Source organism: Jatropha curcas, chromosome 11 (genome assembly GCF_041381405.1).
Source record: "Jatropha curcas cultivar XTBG-Jc1 chromosome 11, XTBG_Jcur_1.0, whole genome shotgun sequence".
Lineage (NCBI taxonomy): Eukaryota > Viridiplantae > Streptophyta > Magnoliopsida > Malpighiales > Euphorbiaceae > Jatropha > Jatropha curcas.
In genome coordinates, this window is record NC_143161.1 from 6,512,227 (window position 1) to 6,532,533 (window position 20,307).

A 20,307-nucleotide genomic window follows, 5' to 3' on the forward strand; every position below is an offset into this window, starting at 1 on the left:
TGACTGCAACTTATGAAATTGTATATATTAAACATTTTAGCTAATAAAATTAAATGAATTAAATACTTATTGAATGGTTGAAAATGTGAAAATTATTATTTAAAAAAATTATAAAAAATACAAATCAAAACTATATTTTTATCTACAAATTTTAAAATAGGGAGAAAGTACGCAATGTTTAGAGAGCAAAAGATTTAGACTGTTGTATTTTTTTTTTTTTTTTTTTTGAAAAGCATAAAAGTGGATTTATATTTATATATCTAGCCGCGCAGATAGGTATTCATAATTAGTGTTATAAATCTAGAAAATGTATACATAAAGTAAGGAAAATATAATAATTAAAGTAGGAGTCGGCAGTTTAATGAATATGCGTTTATAGAAATGCTTAAGCTATAAGGAAGATCTATGAAGTTTGCGTTCATAGACTTCGATTTGATTACATCTACTTAGATTTGCTTTAAGTTTAAGCTTCTAATAATAATTTGATTGCCTAACTGTCAAGTTTCTTTAATGAAAAAATTACTAATCGGGTGTTGAAATGAGTGATTCAACTTTTAAGAAATACAAATTAATTTTTATAAAATGTAAATTAAGTAAACTTAATTAAGGTTTTTTAGTATTTCGAATTGAATTAATATTTAAGAAAACACAACTTTAAAATTTTTTATTAAAGTGAATTTTGCATATCCTGATCATAGAAATTTTAAATAATTAAACAACACTTCCAAATTATTTTTTTTTCATAATATCTTTTTTTTTTTTTTGAAAAGAAAATATCCAACCTCAATATCGTACAAAATTTTTAAAAACTTAAAACCCCTAAGAAAGGAAAAAAAAAAGAGCACCCATAACTTTATTTATATGAAGCACATATATCATACATTACAAAGAGCAAGCTCATGCACATACACACATACACATATTTTTGAAACCTTTCATTAATTTCCCTCAATCACAATCTCCTTTTTCTGTGATTTCTTGATTTCTTGTTTAGGCACAGTCACAACAAGCACTCCATTTTCCATGGAAGCCTTAACTTGATCACTCTTAACATTTTCCGGCAGCTTAAACCTTCTGAGAAACTTGCCACGGCACCGCTCAATACGATGCCACTTATCATTTTCACCATCTTCATCAGGTCTTTCTCCACTTATCTGAAGCACATTTCCTTCATCAATCTCTACGTTAACTTGCTCTTTCTTCAGGCCTGGAAGATCAAACAGGAAGACATGGGCTTCCTGGGTTTCTTTCCAATCTGTCGGTGTGTTAAGGACAGGGCATTTGTTTATCATCGAAAGGAAAGGATCAAAAATTTCATTAATGAGGGACATGGTGATTGATTAGTCTCTGGTTCTTGTGATCAAAGATAGGTTAGCTCAGTGTTGTAGCAGAGAAAATGGAGAAGGGTTTATTGTATTTAAAGGGAAGGTTTGAAGGTAGAGGTTTCGTGGATCTTCTTGTTTTTGGGACAGTAATTATTTTTAGGAAAAGAAATTAATTAATGAATAAGATAGTTCTACTACCTTCTTTAGATATAGAAAGTTTCTACTTTCTTCTATTCCACCAATAATTGAACCAAAGGAATTTCTAGATTTGATTAATTGGATCGTCTTTGTTCTAGCAAATTCTAGTTATGACCAAAAGTAATTTAAGGGTCTACATAATAATACTTTCGCTTATAGTTAAATAACTGGAAAAGCAAACTATATAAACAGTAATTCGACTTTTATTTATGATAATTTTGGATAAATTTTCTTTTTTTTTTTTTTAACTTAATGGTAATTTCTAAATTAAATATAGATGTTTATTGGAATTTGTTCCATAAGAAAATATAATTTTAATGAATCAGTACTTAATATAAAATATTCCCTCCGAGTCATTTTATGACTTAATTATACTGATTTAAAAAATATCTCAATCGCTCAATTAAATTAAAAAAGAAATTACATCTAAGACTTTTATGGTTTAATTAATTATGTTCTATAGTTTCATAGGATTTTAAAGTGATTATATAGCAAAGGCTATATATTTATTAATAAACAGAAAATAACATTTGAAAATGATCTCCTATCCTAGTGAAAAGGGGTGATGCTTTACGACAAGTTCAATTTTTAACTATGTAATCATTTAAATATAATTTATATTCTTTTTAAATAGCAAAAAAATTTTATTTGTATTCTTTCAGTGTATGGTTAGAAACACACTCGTTTCAATAAAAATTTTATTTTTATTAATTTGATTCATGGATGGAGTTATGAATAATGTTTAAATAAGTAAATTCTCATGTACAATAGTGCTATATATGCAAAAAAAAAAAAAAAAAAAAAAAAAAGTTGTAATTGCTCAATCAATGTGACATAGACAGAAGCAACTAACCTTCCTATCTTTTTCCCTTCTCTGCATATCACTATGCCATCCTGCTCTCCCGTATTCTTGATTTTTTTTCAACAAATTAATTAATAAGTTGATTGTCCTCAGAATCATCCAAATTTATATATTTCATTTAGGTCCGGCCAGTTTTGTGAGTCGTTGGATTTAAATCGCTAAACCAGCAGTTCTGAGTTCAAAAAGCAAGAAACCAAAATTAATTCGGCCATGCTCATTTTTGGCCAATTTCGGTTCTGACATGATTTTACTCAGTTTCACCATTTCAAAAATTGAAAATGTGTGTGTAGGGTGTGCAAACCAATGTCTGAACCGACCCATTTTGGTTCGGTCTGCCTGCTCAAGGAAAGTTCAGATTTATCAAGTCAATCAATTTGAACCCCCAACTTACTCTTAGTTCAGCTCAGTTTCGCAGAAATTATTCGGTTAGTCTTAAAACCAAACCGATGAAACTGACTAGTTCAGTTCAAATACCAACTTCAGTTCGATTTCAATTCTGAGAATTTCAGTTTACATTTTTCATCTTGGTTCAGTTTAATCCGAACCGATGTTTGCTCACCCTGTGTGTACTAGCTTGCCCAACTACAGATTTCACATGTATATATATGTACTCGAGGAGACTTACAATTAATTGTCATGTAAGGTAGCATCAAGCTTTTAATTAATTAGCTACACTTTGCTATACCCTATAACCTCAAGCTTTGCAGCAACTCAGCTTCCATGAAAGTTTGTTGTTGTGTTAATCATTAATGAGCTTTTGTTGACAGAAGACAGAGAGCACAATTGAACATATCCAAGAAAGGCTTGTGTATCTCCGGTTTGTTCTCTCTTTTCTTCTGTCAGCAGAAATTTTTCGCTACGACTCAAGAGATCATAGAAAATTTTCCAGTGGATAGGAACTCTTTGCCTTTCCGGTGGAGCTACTGCCAGGCCGGCCATCGGGTATCCGTTTCTCTGTTAAATGGAGGTAACTTTTCCTTCTAACAGAAATGAATTTTATGTATATAAGTAAGATTAGGTTAAATAATTGGTAGCAGATTACCTGCATGTAAATATTTAAGTGATATTAGAAGATAATTAAGGTTTTGCATACTAACGCATAGACTAACGGTAAGGATACGTACGACCTTTTCTTTCGATATTTAAAAAATAATTAAATTTAATTATTTATTTATAATATTAAAATTTTCAGGTTACAAATAAAAAAAGTACATATATTCGACTACAAAAAGATTGTCAAATTTGATAATTTCATTATTTTACAAAATATAGAAAATCAAAAAAAAAATTTTTTTTTTTAAATTTGATGTTGAATTAAATTAAAAGTGAAGTACTGGTTAAAATACTTAAAGTTGAATTATTTCTGACTTGCTGGGCACTAAAAACAAACAGATATTCTTAGGAAAGCCCAAAATCAATTTTTTCCCCCTTTAGATGTAAGAAGCAAACCAGACCAAAAGATTGACTATGGGCTGGTTCTAATTATTTTTCTAGCAAAACAAATCTTAACTGTTCCATGAACAAAATAAATGGAAACTGGGTTTGGATGGCCTCGATAATGGGCTTCTGCATAACCCGAATTCAAATTAATCGGTTAAAGCCGAACAAAAAAATTGCAAGGAGTTTCGTTAAGAGCGAAATCATGAAGAACTGTCTGATCAAATATATTATTGGAAACATGATATTTCTCATCGCTTCAATTGCACCACTACAGCTTAATTTTGTACATTCTTTTCTTTTGGATTCCCATTTATTTTGTTCTCCAACTGATTTAGCATTTATAGGAACCTCTACCATATAAACACAAGCAAAATGGATAAAAAAAAAAAAAAAGAAATTTTAAAGAACTAATTTAAGCACTCTATAAGTCAATATTTGTTCATTAGCCTATTCCCCATTTCTCTTCACAAATCGACCCTGTCGAAAGAGAAATAAAGAAAATATATTAATTCATAAAAATGACTTATCTAAAGTCGGTATACTTTAAGATTTATATTTGATATGCATTGAAAGAAATATAATGTACCTTCAATCGAGGGCGTTTCTCGGCGTTAAGTTTTCGAACTTCATATCGAATTTTCTTAGCGAAAAGCCTACTTTGCCTTTTCTCTTTATATCTTAACACACTTGCCTCTCTTTGCCCTAGTTTCCACCCTTCCTTTTCTTCCCCTTTATCCTTCATTTTTATGCTTTCCATTTCTGGCACTCTCCATAAATTTCCCCAGCCATCCATTGAAGCCTGTCAAAAACATATGTAGAAACTTTCAACGTTTCTATTATAGTCCTCCAATCTAAAAGCTTAACAAAGTATCTCCAAAATTAAGAGATCTCGAGTTTAAAATCTAACCGAGGTGAAATTAAAAAAGAAAAATTAAATTACTAATCAAATAATTGAATATGTATGTTGTAATATAAAAATCCAAAATTCAAAATTTAATCCACCTTATATATTTCAATTATACACTAAATAAATAATTTCCAATGTGTATGAGAAATGATATTCCATCATATTTATTATTAATTTAATAATTGGTTTTATTTGGATGCAGAATAAAACAAAAACTAATTAATTTCATGAGCAACTTGTCAAACTGGGCCACAACCCCAGCTGACCGAAAAGGTCGTATGGGCCCCCAAAAAGTAAAAAGCGCAGGTGCATGGCCCTTTGGGCAGGTCTATCTAAGATTCCAACAATAACCCAAAAATAACATATAAATTACCTCCACACTGCCCCCCACTATTATTGCCACTCACAATCTCTCTTGTGCTATGGCGGCGCGTTCCTAACTTAGCGGCGCGTGTGTTTTGAACTGCTTATTATTTAATTAATCAAATCATTAATTCCTTATACTCATGTTTCCTAGTTCACCGGACTAAACAAAACATGTGTTAAAATTAATTATTGAATAGAAGAACATGTGTTTAATTAAAAAGTAAAAAATAGATAGATTAAAGGAAGAACATTACAGTGTGAGCATGAAGAACATCAGGAACAATTTGTGGGGAATCTCCTTTTATATAAAGTGGGCCCTTATCAGACCAAGCATTCAAGATCTGTTGATAATCAAGCTTTAAACCCACCAATCCAATCTTATCATCTCCTTTTGCCTGCGTCTGCACCATCTTCTCCAAAGCATCAGCAGCAGCATAACAACAACTACTCACTTCCTCTTGCTCTACTAATTTCTTCTCCACCAATTCCCAGTAACACACCCATCTCTCTTCACTTGCATCCCTTTCTTTACATTTCATCGCCGTCTTTACCAGCGATGAGCTGACGTCACCGCATCTGTCTTCGCTCTCTTTCCCTATATACACATAAGTCAGCGACGGCGAAAGCGGAAGCCGCGGGGGAGCACTCCCATCCTCCTCTGTCGTGGTTGTTGTTGTTGTTGTTGTGGTGGCTGTGGAATCAAGAATGCCGTTGAGGGAGGTGGAGGAGTCAGCTGCGGTCTCGAAAAGAAAAGCTACGTGATCGGAGACTTGATCGTCGTTGGTAATTTCTTTAATGTTGTTATTATTATGTTCTTGAACGAGATTTTCTGGATGGAGAGGAAAAAGATTAAGCTGTTGTTTAAGAGGCATTGAGATGGTAGGTTTTTGTGTTTTCTTGGAAAGAGGAGATGAGAGTTGAAGCTTTAAAGAAAGATATTTAGGTTTTCTTGTTCTGGTTCTTGATTTTCTAGCTGGTTTCGGAGGTGGTGGCGCTTTTCTTCGCTTAATGGGGCTATTCTTGTTGCACATATTTCACTCTTTCTTTTCCTTGTTTTCTTTTGTTGGCTTTTATCTGTTTTTTTTTTTTTCTCTTTCCACTCTCAAAAAAAAAAAAAAAACAGGAAGAGATTGATTCACTTGGAGAAATAATGTTGGCAAACTGGTAATGGGGATCAAAATAGGAGACGATGGTGATGGGGTTGGACTATCGACACGTGGAAGAAAGAGATTGGGTGAGGGAGTGGATAGAGCTGATATCTGAGATTTCCAGATGATGGGGTTTGTATATTGGAGGGTAAATATGTAATATTATATTATTTATTTATCATTATTATTATGCCCTTGGATTTTAATGCAAATCACGTGATGGGTATACAGTGTTTCTTATCCTGCTCATGCTGCAAAATAACCCTTTTTTAAGGCATGGGAATTTTACTTTTGGCGTAGGGTCTTTTCTGCATCTCTGCACAAAATTATGGTCAACTGTGTCTAATATATATATATATATATATATATATATATATAGTAAAGGAGTTATATTTTTAAATAATAATCGCATATTAATTAAGTATGAAAAATTATCATAAATTTAATAAATATTATGAGATGGCTATACTATTGTGTATTCTCCCGTAAGCAAATATTTTCTGAGTATTACTTTTAATTAACACCACTAAATATTAAATTAATATTTTTAATTTTTTAATTATCTAAATTTTTATTTAAATTGAGAATTAAAGTTGTATTTCATAACAGTTTTTAGTGTTTTGATTAGTCAAATAAAAGGCTAATTTTATAATATTTAATTTTTTAACATTTTATAAAAAATTACTAAAACAGATACTAAGTTACCAAAAAATATAATTTTTCTAACAGACCATAAGACGGCTGTATATCTAAATCCTGTTGGCTTACATTTCCCTGGATTACATTAAACCTAACATCATGAGATTGACAGGCTTGGCTGCCAACAATATTTCCAAGTTAACTGAAGAAATTCTCAAGAATTAGGTGTATGATTGGTAAATTAGCTAAAAATATCAAAAAAATAAAGAAGAACTCATTATGAAAGGTATGAAAGGGTCAATAACCCAATCCAAAGGCTTATCCTTCAAGTCCCATATTAGGATCATTCCTGCTGCTAGTGTGATTAAATGTTCAGACCCTTTCGAGATATGGACAAGCCAAGAAAAAAGGGCAGAGATAGACACATGGCCAAGTAGCACTGACTTACACAAGAAAGTGAAGGACACTGCCAATTGGATAGGTCCCACATCACAAAAAGTACTTCTATATTTTCACTTTTCTTTTTTTTGTAAGTTTACGTGTACTGTAGGTCCTACTTGAGGAGCACTTTTTTGGCCTTTTTGCTTACTTGTGCAAAGTACTACTTTTCAAACTTTTTTTTTTGATATTTTCAAGATGCTTCTTCCCTTTGGCAGCTACTAATATTATAATTTACGATCAACAATATTAAAATACATATACATCATGATTGCGTCACAGAATAAAAAACCTTTTTGCTATAGTTAAAGGGGCATTCCGAGAATTGAACTCGGGACCTCTCGCACCCTAAGCGAGAATCATACCACTAGACCAAATGCCCTGTTGTTTTGAGTCTCTTTTTCAGTTTAATTAAAAATTTTCTATTTTATTGAAATTTCAAGATGTACATGTGCTTTATTCTGTTTTTGGTACCTTAAAAATTCTTAAATAAAAAGGGATTGGAGCAACTTGAGGTTTTCAACTTCATTAGAAATAAATTGTCCAATGCTATACTAATTAACCTTAACCTAATAATAATTCTTGTCCTTTTGCAATTGAAGAGTAGCATATGTTTTGATCTATTTTTATAACTTGAGAATGCTCCTCCATTAGAGTTCAAGAAATCTAGAGAAAAAAAACAAAGAATTAAGATACACGTCATCAAGTAGACGCTTGTGGGCCCATGTAATCAATCAATGGGGATTGGCCATTCTTCATTGACTGGACAATGTCAAGGGTGTCGGTGGTGCTGGTAGATTCGGTATATACGTTATGATTACGTGAGAGCCAAAATACTCATGTGCTTCATGGTGCTAGTTTTAATGGGGAAGCTTGATTTGCATTATTATAATTAAAAAAACTATTTAATTTAAAAATAAAAATAACAACAAAAACTGACCTCAATATTATCCATGAACCTCTTGTATGCATAATAATGTTTATTTAAAGAGTTAGTTATGTTATCAGTAAGTAAAATAATTTATGAATCTACGAGTTGTGATTTAATTTGCACCGTAGTTTAAACATATGGGAAGAATTCTTAGATTCGATCCTTATTAAATGCACCTGCAGAGAGAAGTGATAAATCTTAACTGTGACTACGCCTCGAGCTACATGCGGTCTCTGGTAATAGAATCCGGATACCGATGATTTACACAAAAAATAAATAAATAAAATTTGTTATGACAGGATGATTTATAGAGATGCCCTTATTATCCATAGTTGTTTCTTGGTCAGTGACAATATTGTTAAAGGTGTTATAGCTTCAGCTTACGGGGAAGGAGGAAGCCTTGCAATGGAACTAGTCGACACCAAGTCACTATCTTGGTTATCATCATTCTCGAAATTTAAGGAGTAACTCTTTGGATCGTACCTAAAATCGCTGGAATAATGATGTCTGCGTTTCTTGCATCTCCTTCCTATGAATTTTTGCACCATCGATTTGAACCAGGTGGTTGCAGATTTCGACTTGGAATTGTCTTTCTGACTAATGGAAGTTTTGCTCTCATTATTCTTTGGCATCGCCATTTTTGAACTTTGAGATTGAGAAGTGCCTGTACGTGCTGAGAGAAAACAAATATATTATCAAAGGGGAATGAAAAACTGGATACGGAATGTTTTCATTTAAAACAATAAATTAATGCCTTAATGTTCTCATCTAAATAATTTTTTTGTTGGGCTTTGGGCCTTTATTTCCAAGTCTATTGGACTACGTTGGCCCAATCGTTATGACTTATGACTGAAACGACAGAAACGCAGTTTTTCTCAAAACTGATGCGAGGGAAAAATTGGCAAGTTTTCCTTCACGTGAAATTGTCGTTTGGATTAATGGAAAATTCTTTACCATATTCCTTTATTTGGTTGATAATATTAATTTAAAAATCTATAAAATTAATAAATTTCATTATGACCGTTAGTTCCATTATTTTGGGGGAGGAGGAGGTGTTATTTCTCTACTTCGTCATTTTCAAAAAAATTCTTTAAATCAATATTGTCAGTATTAAATCAGCAATCGAACTGGTATCATGATGGATTAAGGTTAAATTGATTCAACCGGATTTTCTATTTTCCAACATCAATGCTTTAAATCCATAAATATTATCTTCCAACCAAACAATTTAATGTGAAAATTCTATTTTATCAACATACCCTATTTTATCAAAAATAATAAAATGCAATGTGTTGTACTTTTAAATGATAAAAAAAATACTTGTAACTTAGAACATTCACAGATAAAATTAATTGATTTATCTTAAAATAATATAAGATAGGATAAAATAAAGTTATATTCGAATAAATTACAAGAAGGATATATTATTACATATAAATTAAGTAATAATAGTCAAATATATTGCGTTCAATTTTAGGATTTTAACATTTATACAGTTTTAAATAATTATATTTTTCATAAATATATAATTAATTTTAAACATGTAATTAATCCTTACTTGAAAATAATAAATATACATGTAAAACAACCTATTTGCTTTTACTTACCACATAGACATCAATAGACATTGATATTTGATATGGATTATTTTAATAAATACAATAATTAATATAAATTGATATCTTATTAATATAAACTTATTATTAGAATATTTCACATAATTACCTATGAGTTAATTAAAAATATAAAATGATAATAAAATTATTTCAAATTAAAAGAATTTAATACTTTAAAGTTATTTTCGGTCTCGATTTAATTAATAATTATAAAAGGATAATAAAATCTGATGGGAAATAATTAATTTTCATTAAATATAAATAGTAGCAAAGATTTTAAATATCTTTTTCGTTAAAGTATAAATTAATTAAAGAAATAAGGCATGCAAATCCTTAATCACAGAAAATCAAATGGTGTAAAGGAAAATTAATGCAACATTAGTCAAGTGAATTACTATTATTTTTTTATAAAAAGTTCATATGGAAAAACATATATATATATAGAGAGAGAGAGAGAGATGAAAAAGAGAATATGAGAATAAAATATTTGAAAGGATATCATTTTTTATTTAGTATATACATGAGTCCATATATCCAATGTGGTGTGTGTAAGTCTTTCTATTAATGTAATTTTTTTAAAAGTTAGAAAAAAAAATTAAGGATTAAAATTTTCGATAATGTATTAATGAATGGGATCTTAAAAATTAGTATGCATGAGAACACGATAAACCTTTTAGTCAAAAAAGATTGACTTGTTATTGGGATTCCTTTATCCTCCTTGCCTGACAACGGTTTAAAACTACCAACAAAAAATGAAGACCAAACCAATACCTGAAATTACGATCCATTAGCTTCGACCCCACCTCCTTATATTAATCACGCCTTTACTCCCGGCTTTTCACTCCTTTAATACCCCCATTCACTGCCAAACCTGACCTATCAAAGAGAAGAAGAAGAAGAAGAAAATGCAAATGTCTGCTCTTCCAATCCTTTTCCTCTTCTTCTTCTCCACACTAGCTCCACCTTTTGTTTTCTCTTCTCCGGTTCAAGATCCTGAGCTGGTTGTACAAGAGGTACACAGGTACGTACTTTGTTAAGTAGGGCTACAATTAAATGACTCGGCCGTTCATGAGCTCTTAGAAGCTCGATAAAAAAAAAAGTTCATTTTGTAACTTTTTCGAACTTATAGTAAGGTTACAAAGTGTTTTAAATATCTGTCGGATTTTGTTTGTGTAGAAGCATTAATGAATCAAGGAGAAGCCTTGCCTACTTATCGTGTGGAACAGGCAACCCCATCGATGATTGCTGGCGCTGTGACCCCAGCTGGGAAAGGAATCGGCAGAGATTAGCTGATTGTGCTATTGGGTTTGGCAAGAATGCTATAGGGGGAAGAAATGGTAGAATTTATGTGGTTACTGATACAAGCGATGAGGATGCTGTGAATCCCAAGCCAGGGACTTTAAGGCATGCAGTGATTCAAGATGAACCTTTATGGATTATTTTTCAAAGAGACATGGTAATCCGGCTTAAACAAGAACTAGTCATGAACTCTTACAAGACTATCGATGGTAGAGGGGCTAGTGTTCATATTGCAGGAGGACCTTGCATTACTATTCATTATGCTACGAATATTATTATCCATGGTCTGCACATACATGATTGTAAGAGAGGAGGGAATGGTAATATAAGAGACTCTCCACACCACTCTGGGTGGTGGACTCAATCGGATGGTGATGGGATTTCCATTTTTTCTAGTAAGCATATTTGGGTGGATCATTGTTCGTTGTCCAATTGTCAAGATGGTCTCATCGATGCCATCCATGGCTCTACAGCCATTACCATCTCTAGCAACTTCATGACCCATCATGACAAGGTCATGCTTTTGGGCCATAGTGACTCTTATACTCAAGACAAGAATATGCAAATTACAATTGCCTTTAATCATTTTGGAGAAGGGCTTGTCCAGAGAATGCCAAGGTAATAGAACTTTTTATTTCTTGCTATTTCGAGGCAGACACTCCACTGCTGAGTTATTGGCGTATTGCTAATGGCTATCCATAATTATATACATGCATTAACGGGTTTGAAGAGCTTTTTTTCAAAGGGTTTTGATTTGTTTATCTTCATCAAAATTTCAGGTGTAGACATGGATATTTTCATGTGGTGAACAATGACTATACTCACTGGGAAATGTATGCCATTGGTGGGAGTGCTTCACCTACAATAAATAGCCAAGGGAATAGATTTCTTGCACCTAATGACAGGTCAAAGAAAGAGGTAAGTTCACACATTAAGAAAATCTTGATTGTCAAATCATCTTACTTTATTATTAATTAATACATCAATTAGGGTTATACTTGTAATTTTAAAATATTAATTAGGATAAGATTTTATAATATTAATTTTAGAATCACTATACTTTTGGGACCTATCCATATCACAAACTAATAAAAATAATTGTTAGTTTTCCTTTTTTTCGGTCATAAATACCATAATTAGAATAAAAGTAATTTTATTAATTTGGTTTATAGATCGTTATGTATTAATTATACAACACAAATTGTACCACTAAATACAAAAAGTATATAAAACTTGTAGGTGACTAAACATGAGCATGCACCGGAGAGTGAGTGGATGCACTGGAACTGGAGGTCTGAGGGAGATTTATTTTTGAATGGTGCCTTCTTCCGGCGATCAGGGGCTGGAGCTTCATCAAGCTATGGCAGGGCTTTTAGCTTGAGTGCAAGACCATCTACACTTGTGGATTCAATGACTAGAACTGCTGGTGCACTTAGCTGCAGGAGGGGTTCTCGTTGCTAGTCTAGTGAAAATTGGTAACTTTGTATGAGTACTAGCAATAGAAATTATAAAAAGAGGGCACAAAAATGAGAAATAGGCCTTAACTGGTCACTCATATAGTGTGTACTAGAAGTTTTTTTGTGTATCTTATTTGTTGACAAGAAAAAAGTTTTTTTGAACTGGACCTCTGTTAAAAAAATGGCAGAAGTATCTACGGATTGTGGCTTGGTTGATAACGCATGTTGGACATGTGGAAGCTCTCGGGTTCGATATTTACTAAACGCATTTGCAGAAAGGGACAAGAAGCCTTAATTGTGACTAAGACCCAAGCCGAATTAGGCAATCCCTAGTAACGAGTTCCGGATACCGTGGTTTAAAAAAAAAAAAAGCAAGAGCAGAATTGTTGGTTTTTAAGTTTTAAAAGTTATTAAAACTTAATTAATTAGCTATAATGAGGTATGGTGACTAAAGGGATGAAAAAACAAAGCAACTACAAGCAAAATTTATGGCTAATCCACTCACTTAGTCCAGAAGAACTCATAAAAACCTGAACACTTAAAGGGCAAGGACATAACATATAATCAAAATCAAATAATTAATCAATCCGCACAACAATTAGCTTTTCAGTTAGCATGTGAAATGCTGCAGATCCATCCACCATAAATTAACTATTATAAAATTGAAGTTATATGATAACAAGTTTATCCGTCATTTCACATAAAGAAATACATATATTATTAATGTAACTTATCGTATATAATACAATTCTAGGTCTTATTCGATAATATTATTTATTTTAATAGTTATTAATTAATTGATCGTCGCATGCATGTGACATTTTATTATCTATTTTCTCAACTTGTAAACATTTATATTAACATTACACTGACGAATAATATAAATAATAATGAATATATTTTGATCTTCACTAAACACTACGTTAAAAATTATTACTTAAACAAGTGGGTAATCTAAGAGCATAGGCATACTTATTTTCGTACAATTTTTGTAATTCATTATCAATATTTAACTATGAATTACTGTACCCATTCATGCATTGCTCTATAATTAACTATTGATAGATTGTCCAATCAAAATAAAATTATTTAACTTAAACCAAGATTAGCAACACCATATAATTAGCTTCTAATTAGAGTAATAATTAGAAAAGGAGGTGTCAAAGTCATTATCAAAGACTTGTAAGGATAGACAAATGTGGAAAGGAGCAGAAATGACAGCTCCAAGAGCCAAAAATTCCCTGGATTTGGAACAACTTGCCATTGTTGACTTAATGTTGGGATGTGAAAAATGCAACAAGAAGCTAACCCCACCACGCACACCACTACCTCATACTAATTATATATGCTTTCCTCCGTCAATTGTGGAGAAACACCTGGAAAATGGGGCCTACACCCGACTGTGTTTAAGCCTTTAACAACTTTTAATTACGGGTATAGCAATCCATCATAATACTGTGCTCGTACAAAGCAGATTAACGCATTCCATCATTTCATCAGCTTCAAGTCAAAATTGGTTACTTAAATAATTGCAGTTTGGATCTTTTTTCTTTTGGTTAATTACTTTTGGATATAGCAGCGGAAATTATTTGTTTTGTTAGCGGTTAATTGACTGATTGAGTAGCTAATAACTTTTTGGACAATATTTTATAAAATATTAAAAGATAAATATTTCAGGGTAAAATTTTTATAAAATCTATTTTAATCTCTAAAAGTTAATTCAAATGTTATGTTACCGAATACATAAAATAAAAAATAGCGAACATTAAAATTTTTTTAAAAAATTATTACTAAATACAGACTTTATGGATTAGAGTTTAAATTTGCAATAAATAGATATGAACATTGATAGTTTTAAAAGTAAAAAGACAATGAAAGCGTAAAAAGATAATGTGTAAAACATATCAAGTTTGACATTTTAATCATTGAAATATTCTGCATTTTATAGAGAAAGAGATAATATTATTAACAGGAACAAAAAGAGAACCAGATAAATCAAAGATGGGCAGACACAAGGCATGTGAAAGACATGGATGCCATCCATATACTCAGACCGTTTATAAAATCCCCTGCACCAAAAGACTGACTGATTGACTGACATCAAAAAACCTCAGGATAAAAAAGAAACACCTTCATTATCAAATAGACCAATTTTCATGCCCAAGAAATCATTTTATATTCCTTTTTCTTTTTGGTAATTCTTGGAAGGTCATGGATATATAATATAGGGGTGGATAAGTTGCAGCCAAGCACCTCCAAAAGAATCAAACTGCTTGGCTTAAAGTTTATAGATCAAACTTATCTAGACAGACTCCATTTATGGATTAAATTAATAAAAATAAAAATTTTTTAAAAATTATTTTTACTTTATCATTTTTTTTCCACTATATAGTCAGAAATACACTGTTTTAATAAAAAAAAAAAAAAATTTCCATTACTATCCATGAGTGAGTCCATACACTAGTTCGAGACAAGTGAAACCCTTAATCTATGATGTATTATATAGTATCTTGTGACTTTTTATGTATAATAAAGCTTTAACTTAAATAAGTTTTAGAATAAAGATAAAAATATATATATAGTAAAACTGGGCTGTCCTGGCTTGGGTTCGGGCTTTAAGATTTTTTATGTAAGGGTGAATTTGGGCTTAGACATTGAGGCCTGCCTATGAGATGAGCCTGTTAGGCTTTCGGCCTTAATTATTTTGTCAAGCCTACTCAAAAAAAGGGGGGGGGGGGGGGGGGGGGGGGGCAATTTCGCCATTCACCACGTTTTTATTGTTTTATTTTTTAGGTTAGTGCTTGGATGTATAACAATGGATTGTATTTGTTGATCAAATTTATGTGCATGGTTAATGATAATAATCATTTGGAAAGTAAAAATTGAAATGTTAACAAGGATGAAATTAGGTGTTATAAACATAATAATTCAAATAATATCAATTAATATTTAGTGTTATTGCTTATTGATCAGAAAGCACAAATTAATAAATGTATGAATTACAGAGAAAAACAATTGAAATCAAATAAAATAAACAAAGAATTTTCAGAAATTGCACCCTATAGGTAAATAACAGTAAACATATTAATTATAACAAACACGCAAGCCAATCTTATGGATATTCAACCGCTTTGGATGGTCGGATTACATATATAAGACTTAATTTAAAAGGACAAGAACAAGAAACCAGCAGCAATGCCAGCAAAAGTGGATAATTTGATGGTAGCAGCGCCGCTATCGGAGGCCGGAGCATCAGCAGGAGTATCACTAACCGGACCATCAGCAGTTGCTGTTGGGCTGTCAGCATCAGCGGGAGAGCTCTCGCTGGCTGGAGAAGGAGGAGAAGAGATTTCCTCCTCAGGTGATCCTGCAGGACTGGAGCTACTCTCTTCACTAGCTGGAGATGGGCCTTCGGAAGAAGTAGGACCGGAGGAAGGACCCTCAGATGAGTCCTCTGGAGATTCAGCTGTGGGAGCTCCATCAGAAGATTCTGGAGCTTTACCGGCCGGAGTTTTTTTACTTGCGGGAGCTTCAGCATCAGCAGCTTCACTGGAAGGGGCTTCACTTTCTTTACTGTCAGGAGACGAAGCTGAAGCCTTAGGAGACTTTGACGGAGCATCAGAATCACCTTTTCCAGACGGAGCCTCAGAGTCACCCTTTCCTGACGGAGCTTCAGAGTCACCCTTTCCCTTTCCTGATGGAGCCTCAGAGTCACCCTTTCCTGATGCAGCCTCAGAGTCACCCTTTCCTGACGGAGCCTCAGAGTCACCCTTTCCCTTTCCTGATGGAGCCTCAGAGTCACCCTTTCCTGACGGAGCATCATCTGGAGTGGCGGCAGGTGCCTTGGCAGCGAAAGCACCGGCAATGGCAATAAAGATAAGAGCAAGAACAAGAACTTGACGTGCCATTATGGTTTTTTTAGGGTTATGGATATATTTTCTTTTTGGTTTTGATTACTTTTATGATTTTTTCTTTTTTTTTTTCTTTTTTTTTTTTTTGGGATTCTATAAGAAACGATGCAGTGTATCTCTGTAGAAAATATACAGAAACACTGCGCAACTATAGAATGAGGTAAGGAGAGGAGAGGGAAACGGATTATATAGGGTAAGAGAAGGAGAAGGAAGTTAAGGAAATGAATGGAGAAAAAAAAGACATTTTCTATTTTTTTTTTTTTACTTGTATTTTTGGTATTTTTGTTGGAAATGTGAGAGTTTAAGGCTATTGCTTGACCGAGTTTATTGGGTAGTTAATTAATTATGTTACATAACTTAAAAAAGATTAGTGGTTGTAATTTCTTTTAGAAGAATTCTAGTTCTTCTAGTGGTTGTAATGGTAGATATAGAAGTCCGTCTAATCCGCTGGGTCAACCCAGAGTACCAGTGAATTTGCATATCCACAAAGTTCTGTGATGCTCTCAGATTCATTCTCATCCCGATCCACCGTGAAATTTTCATCACTTTCAAAATCGAGTTGATTTTGTTTTAGAAACATTTAAGAAAGAGAACTAGATTGAACCGACTTACCTATAGTTAAACCAATTAACCTACACAACTTTGTTGATTTGGATTGATTTTCTGATATTTTTAATTATGTTATAGTTATTTTAAAATTATAATTATTAATATTTTCATGATTCACTAATTAAATTATTAACCTACCGGTTAAACCAATAATCCATCCATTCATTATTTAGCCAGATCAATGTCCGAGTTGGATTAATAATACTAGTTGTAATTAATTGGATAGGAAAATAGATAACATCTTAACCTAATTTTAATCTTAATTAATTAGATGCTAAACTTTTAATTTTTATTTTGTTTGAGTTATCACAATAGACTTCATTTACACACAGTAATTGTGATATTTATGATTAAGATAACTTTTTTTTCAGAAAAAAAAACATGGAACTTCCATTTTGTGATTTTATTTTATTCTATTTTAAGAAAAAATGAAATATATTGTCAACGAATTTTTATTCAATGATATTCAATGAAATATATTCAATGATATTCAATAATTAATGATAACTTTTTTTTTTAGTGGAGAGATTGTAATGATATTTTTAATTAATCTCCAAAATTGATTAATTAGTTTAAACACTGATTTAATAAATAAAAAATTAATATATAAAATTTATTTATGGTTCAAATTGTATTTTGAAAAATAACTTATTTAAAAAATTTATTGGATTGTGCAAAATGAAAACTATTTATGGTCTAATTTGACTGGAGGCTTCGTCAAAATTAAAGGGGTACAAATTCGTCACAACTATACTTAGCAATTTAACCCGACTCGGCAGGAACTCGACCAGATTTAGTACGAATTCAAAAGGTCGAGTAACCACTATCCACCTAATTGTCCATATCCACCCCATTGTCTATATGATTCAAAGCAAATTTTTTATGATGATCGGCAGCATCGAACCATTAACTTTCGTATATTAATTAAGTTACTTTATCACTAAGCACTTTATATTTTTGTGTAAAAAATATACAAATATATATATTGATAACTATATCAATTTATACTTTAAACATTTATTAATAAATACAATATTATTGGATAATATATCTAATGCACAATTAAATTTTAATAAAATCACATACATTAAATTATAATATATTAATAAATTGAATTTAGTTTTTTTCATAAAATATATTAAACAAAATTATATATATCGTATTCATGTCATGTCTTAATAATTTAATTGAATTTTTTATAGTTTGGTAATTATGAAATTTATTAAAAATAAAAAGTTATTAATTGAATAAAATGCTAAGAATGTTATAATTAAAAATTTTTAAAGCTACTCATCAATATCACTAGTAAACTTCTAATGATAAATATAATTAGATCTTAATTTAAAATATGACTCATGTGAAATATGAAATCTAAATATTCTTTTAATAAATTAGAATATGACTCATATAAAATATTGCCGATGAGCTTATAAACGTAATTATAATTGGATCTTAGTTAAACATTTTTTATTTTTTTATTAGTATCATCATATATATTAGTATATAATTATAGCCTATTAAATATATTCTCTAATAAAAAATGTTAAACTTAATGCCTTACCTAATATTTTGTTCTTACAATTACTATAAAATTGAAATGGCATTATAGCATTTTAATTAATAACTAATAATAATAATAATAATAATAATAACAACTTTAATAATAATAATAACAAAAAATAATTAATTTACCATCAAAATGCGTAGTTTTGATGTAGAAGGTTTAAATAAATCCAAAAAAAAAAAAAAAAAAGGTCGTTTTAGCTTAGGCTTGCATTTTAATCATACAAACAAAAGTTCTCTCAAACTCGAGTGAAACGTATTGTCTTTTATATATATATATAAAAGACAAATTATGGTGAATATAAGCCAATTCATGGTTTGTTAAGTGAAATGTGATATGTTTGGTTTGTTAAATCAAAGTTTGGTTTGTTAATAATGATTAAGATTGTCTAGAAATACTGATAATGAGATTATTTGCATATAATTGTTATATATTGAGAATGGTTTATTAATTTTTCTGCTACTAAAATTATTCAAAGTTTGATTTTCATAATAGGATTCCAAATTTAAGATTTGATATTGTAAATAAGATTAGCTACAAATATCAAACTTGATAAGCAAAACACGTTAAAAGGAATCTGCTTTTTGTACAAAATATAAAAGTAAAACCATTGACATGATTAATTTGTTCTTGTTTTTCTCTTTTACCATGAGATATTTATACAAATCTATCTAGAAATAAGCTTTTAAAAGCAATAACACAAATTACATATGGGATAAACATAAGATTTGATATTTTGTATTTTGAATGGGGCTGATTTTTTTTTTTTTTAGTATTTTGTGATTTTATATAGGGCTAGATGTTTCTTTTTGAGAAGGATATAGGGCTGACTTAGATAACTTAAAAATGTAAGTATTTTAGTCATATTGCTAGACTTTGAATTTGCTAGTTTCATTTGCGAACTTGTTTATTATCCCTAAACTCGTTTGCAGCTAGTTTAATTTGCTGTAGGTAGTTTTAAGTTAGTTAAGCCTAACTAACTAGTTGATTTGATATTCTAAATTGCCTTTTCTTTTAGTTTTAAATTACTTTTTTTATTTAAATATGTGATATATTTTAAATATATTGTGTCTAAACATAGTTTTTATTTTGTAGGATATAATGTCAACATTTGAGAGTATAGATTGTGAAGATAGTAGCAAAAATGAGACAAATATATCTATGCCTTCTGCAAATATGTTTTTATTGTGGTATTGTTTTGTTTTGATGTACTTTTTAATTTAGTAATTTTTTTATTTGAAATACTTTTTATTATGTTTTATATTGATTTAGTTCTCATTTTATGATAATTTGTTACAGTTTAGTATAATTATATTTTAGTTAGTTTTTAGTTCGTGGTTGATATTATGGATATTGAATTTTAATAGATGTTTGATTGTCAAAATTGTTTAATTGATAATTGAGATATTTGTTTGAATTTCAATTCTTTTGTTCTATTTTAATATTACTATGTATTCTTGATTGATTGAAAATATTACAAGTTCATTTGTTTTATTATTTGAATATTACAGGTTAAGTTGTTTTACTATTTTGAAGTTAAATTTTATTTTATTTCATTTTTTTGCACTTTAGATTCGGATTCGAGTTTCATGGGAAT

The 20,307-nt window shown here is 30.7% G+C and overlaps 4 protein-coding genes and 1 non-coding gene across 5 annotated transcripts; 1 reads left to right on the forward strand and 4 right to left on the reverse strand.

The window, feature by feature from the left end:
• Positions 1 to 827: 827 nt before the first annotated feature.
• On the reverse strand, positions 828 to 1,588 carry LOC105633490 (17.8 kDa class I heat shock protein). Its single transcript, XM_012216088.4, has one exon. It carries the CDS (start codon positions 1,329 to 1,331, stop codon positions 939 to 941), a length of 393 nt encoding a protein of 130 aa, XP_012071478.1. The 5' UTR covers positions 1,332 to 1,588; the 3' UTR covers positions 828 to 938.
• Positions 1,589 to 4,028: 2,440 nt separating this feature from the next.
• On the reverse strand, positions 4,029 to 6,221 carry LOC105633500 (uncharacterized). The gene is made up of 3 exons (XM_012216101.4): positions 5,353 to 6,221; positions 4,412 to 4,624; positions 4,029 to 4,302 (listed from the first exon to the last, which is right to left on the reverse strand). The coding sequence occupies exons 1-3, from the start codon at positions 6,127 to 6,129 to the stop codon at positions 4,273 to 4,275; spliced, it is 1,020 nt and encodes a 339-aa protein (XP_012071491.1). The 5' UTR covers positions 6,130 to 6,221; the 3' UTR covers positions 4,029 to 4,272.
• A 1,412-nt stretch (positions 6,222 to 7,633) lies between these two features.
• On the reverse strand, positions 7,634 to 7,705 carry TRNAP-AGG (transfer RNA proline (anticodon AGG)). The gene has a single exon. It is a non-coding gene; the product is annotated as a tRNA-Pro (tRNA).
• Positions 7,706 to 10,719: 3,014 nt separating this feature from the next.
• On the forward strand, positions 10,720 to 12,788 carry LOC105633508 (pectate lyase). Its single transcript, XM_012216112.4, has 4 exons — positions 10,720 to 10,891; positions 11,047 to 11,787; positions 11,949 to 12,087; positions 12,409 to 12,788. Exons 1-4 carry the CDS (start codon positions 10,776 to 10,778, stop codon positions 12,628 to 12,630), a joined length of 1,218 nt encoding a protein of 405 aa, XP_012071502.1. The 5' UTR covers positions 10,720 to 10,775; the 3' UTR covers positions 12,631 to 12,788.
• Positions 12,789 to 15,564: 2,776 nt separating this feature from the next.
• Positions 15,565 to 16,690, reverse strand: LOC105634531 (uncharacterized). The gene has a single exon (XM_012217399.4). It carries the CDS (start codon positions 16,532 to 16,534, stop codon positions 15,791 to 15,793), a length of 744 nt encoding a protein of 247 aa, XP_012072789.1. The 5' UTR covers positions 16,535 to 16,690; the 3' UTR covers positions 15,565 to 15,790.
• Positions 16,691 to 20,307: the final 3,617 nt, after the last annotated feature.

What these genes read in the sequence shown, in the direction of transcription:
- LOC105634531 (XM_012217399.4), bottom strand. Translation starts at nt 16,534, where the DNA reads ATGGCACGTCAAGTTCTTGTTCTTGCTCTTATCTTTATTGCCATTGCC.
- LOC105633500 (XM_012216101.4), bottom strand. Translation starts at nt 6,129, where the DNA reads ATGTGCAACAAGAATAGCCCCATTAAGCGAAGAAAAGCGCCACCACCT. An exon ending in ATGTTCTTCATGCTCACACT is followed by an intron (nt 4,625 to 5,352) that starts GTAATGTTCTTC and finishes TGTTTTTGACAG; the next exon opens with GCTTCAATGGATGGCTGGGG. An exon ending in AGAAACGCCCTCGATTGAAG is followed by an intron (nt 4,303 to 4,411) that starts GTACATTATATT and finishes CTCTTTCGACAG; the next exon opens with GGTCGATTTGTGAAGAGAAA.
- LOC105633508 (XM_012216112.4), top strand. Translation starts at nt 10,776, where the DNA reads ATGCAAATGTCTGCTCTTCCAATCCTTTTCCTCTTCTTCTTCTCCACA. An exon ending in GTTGTACAAGAGGTACACAG is followed by an intron (nt 10,892 to 11,046) that starts GTACGTACTTTG and finishes TTGTTTGTGTAG; the next exon opens with AAGCATTAATGAATCAAGGA. An exon ending in CTTGTCCAGAGAATGCCAAG is followed by an intron (nt 11,788 to 11,948) that starts GTAATAGAACTT and finishes TCAAAATTTCAG; the next exon opens with GTGTAGACATGGATATTTTC.
- LOC105633490 (XM_012216088.4), bottom strand. Translation starts at nt 1,331, where the DNA reads ATGTCCCTCATTAATGAAATTTTTGATCCTTTCCTTTCGATGATAAAC.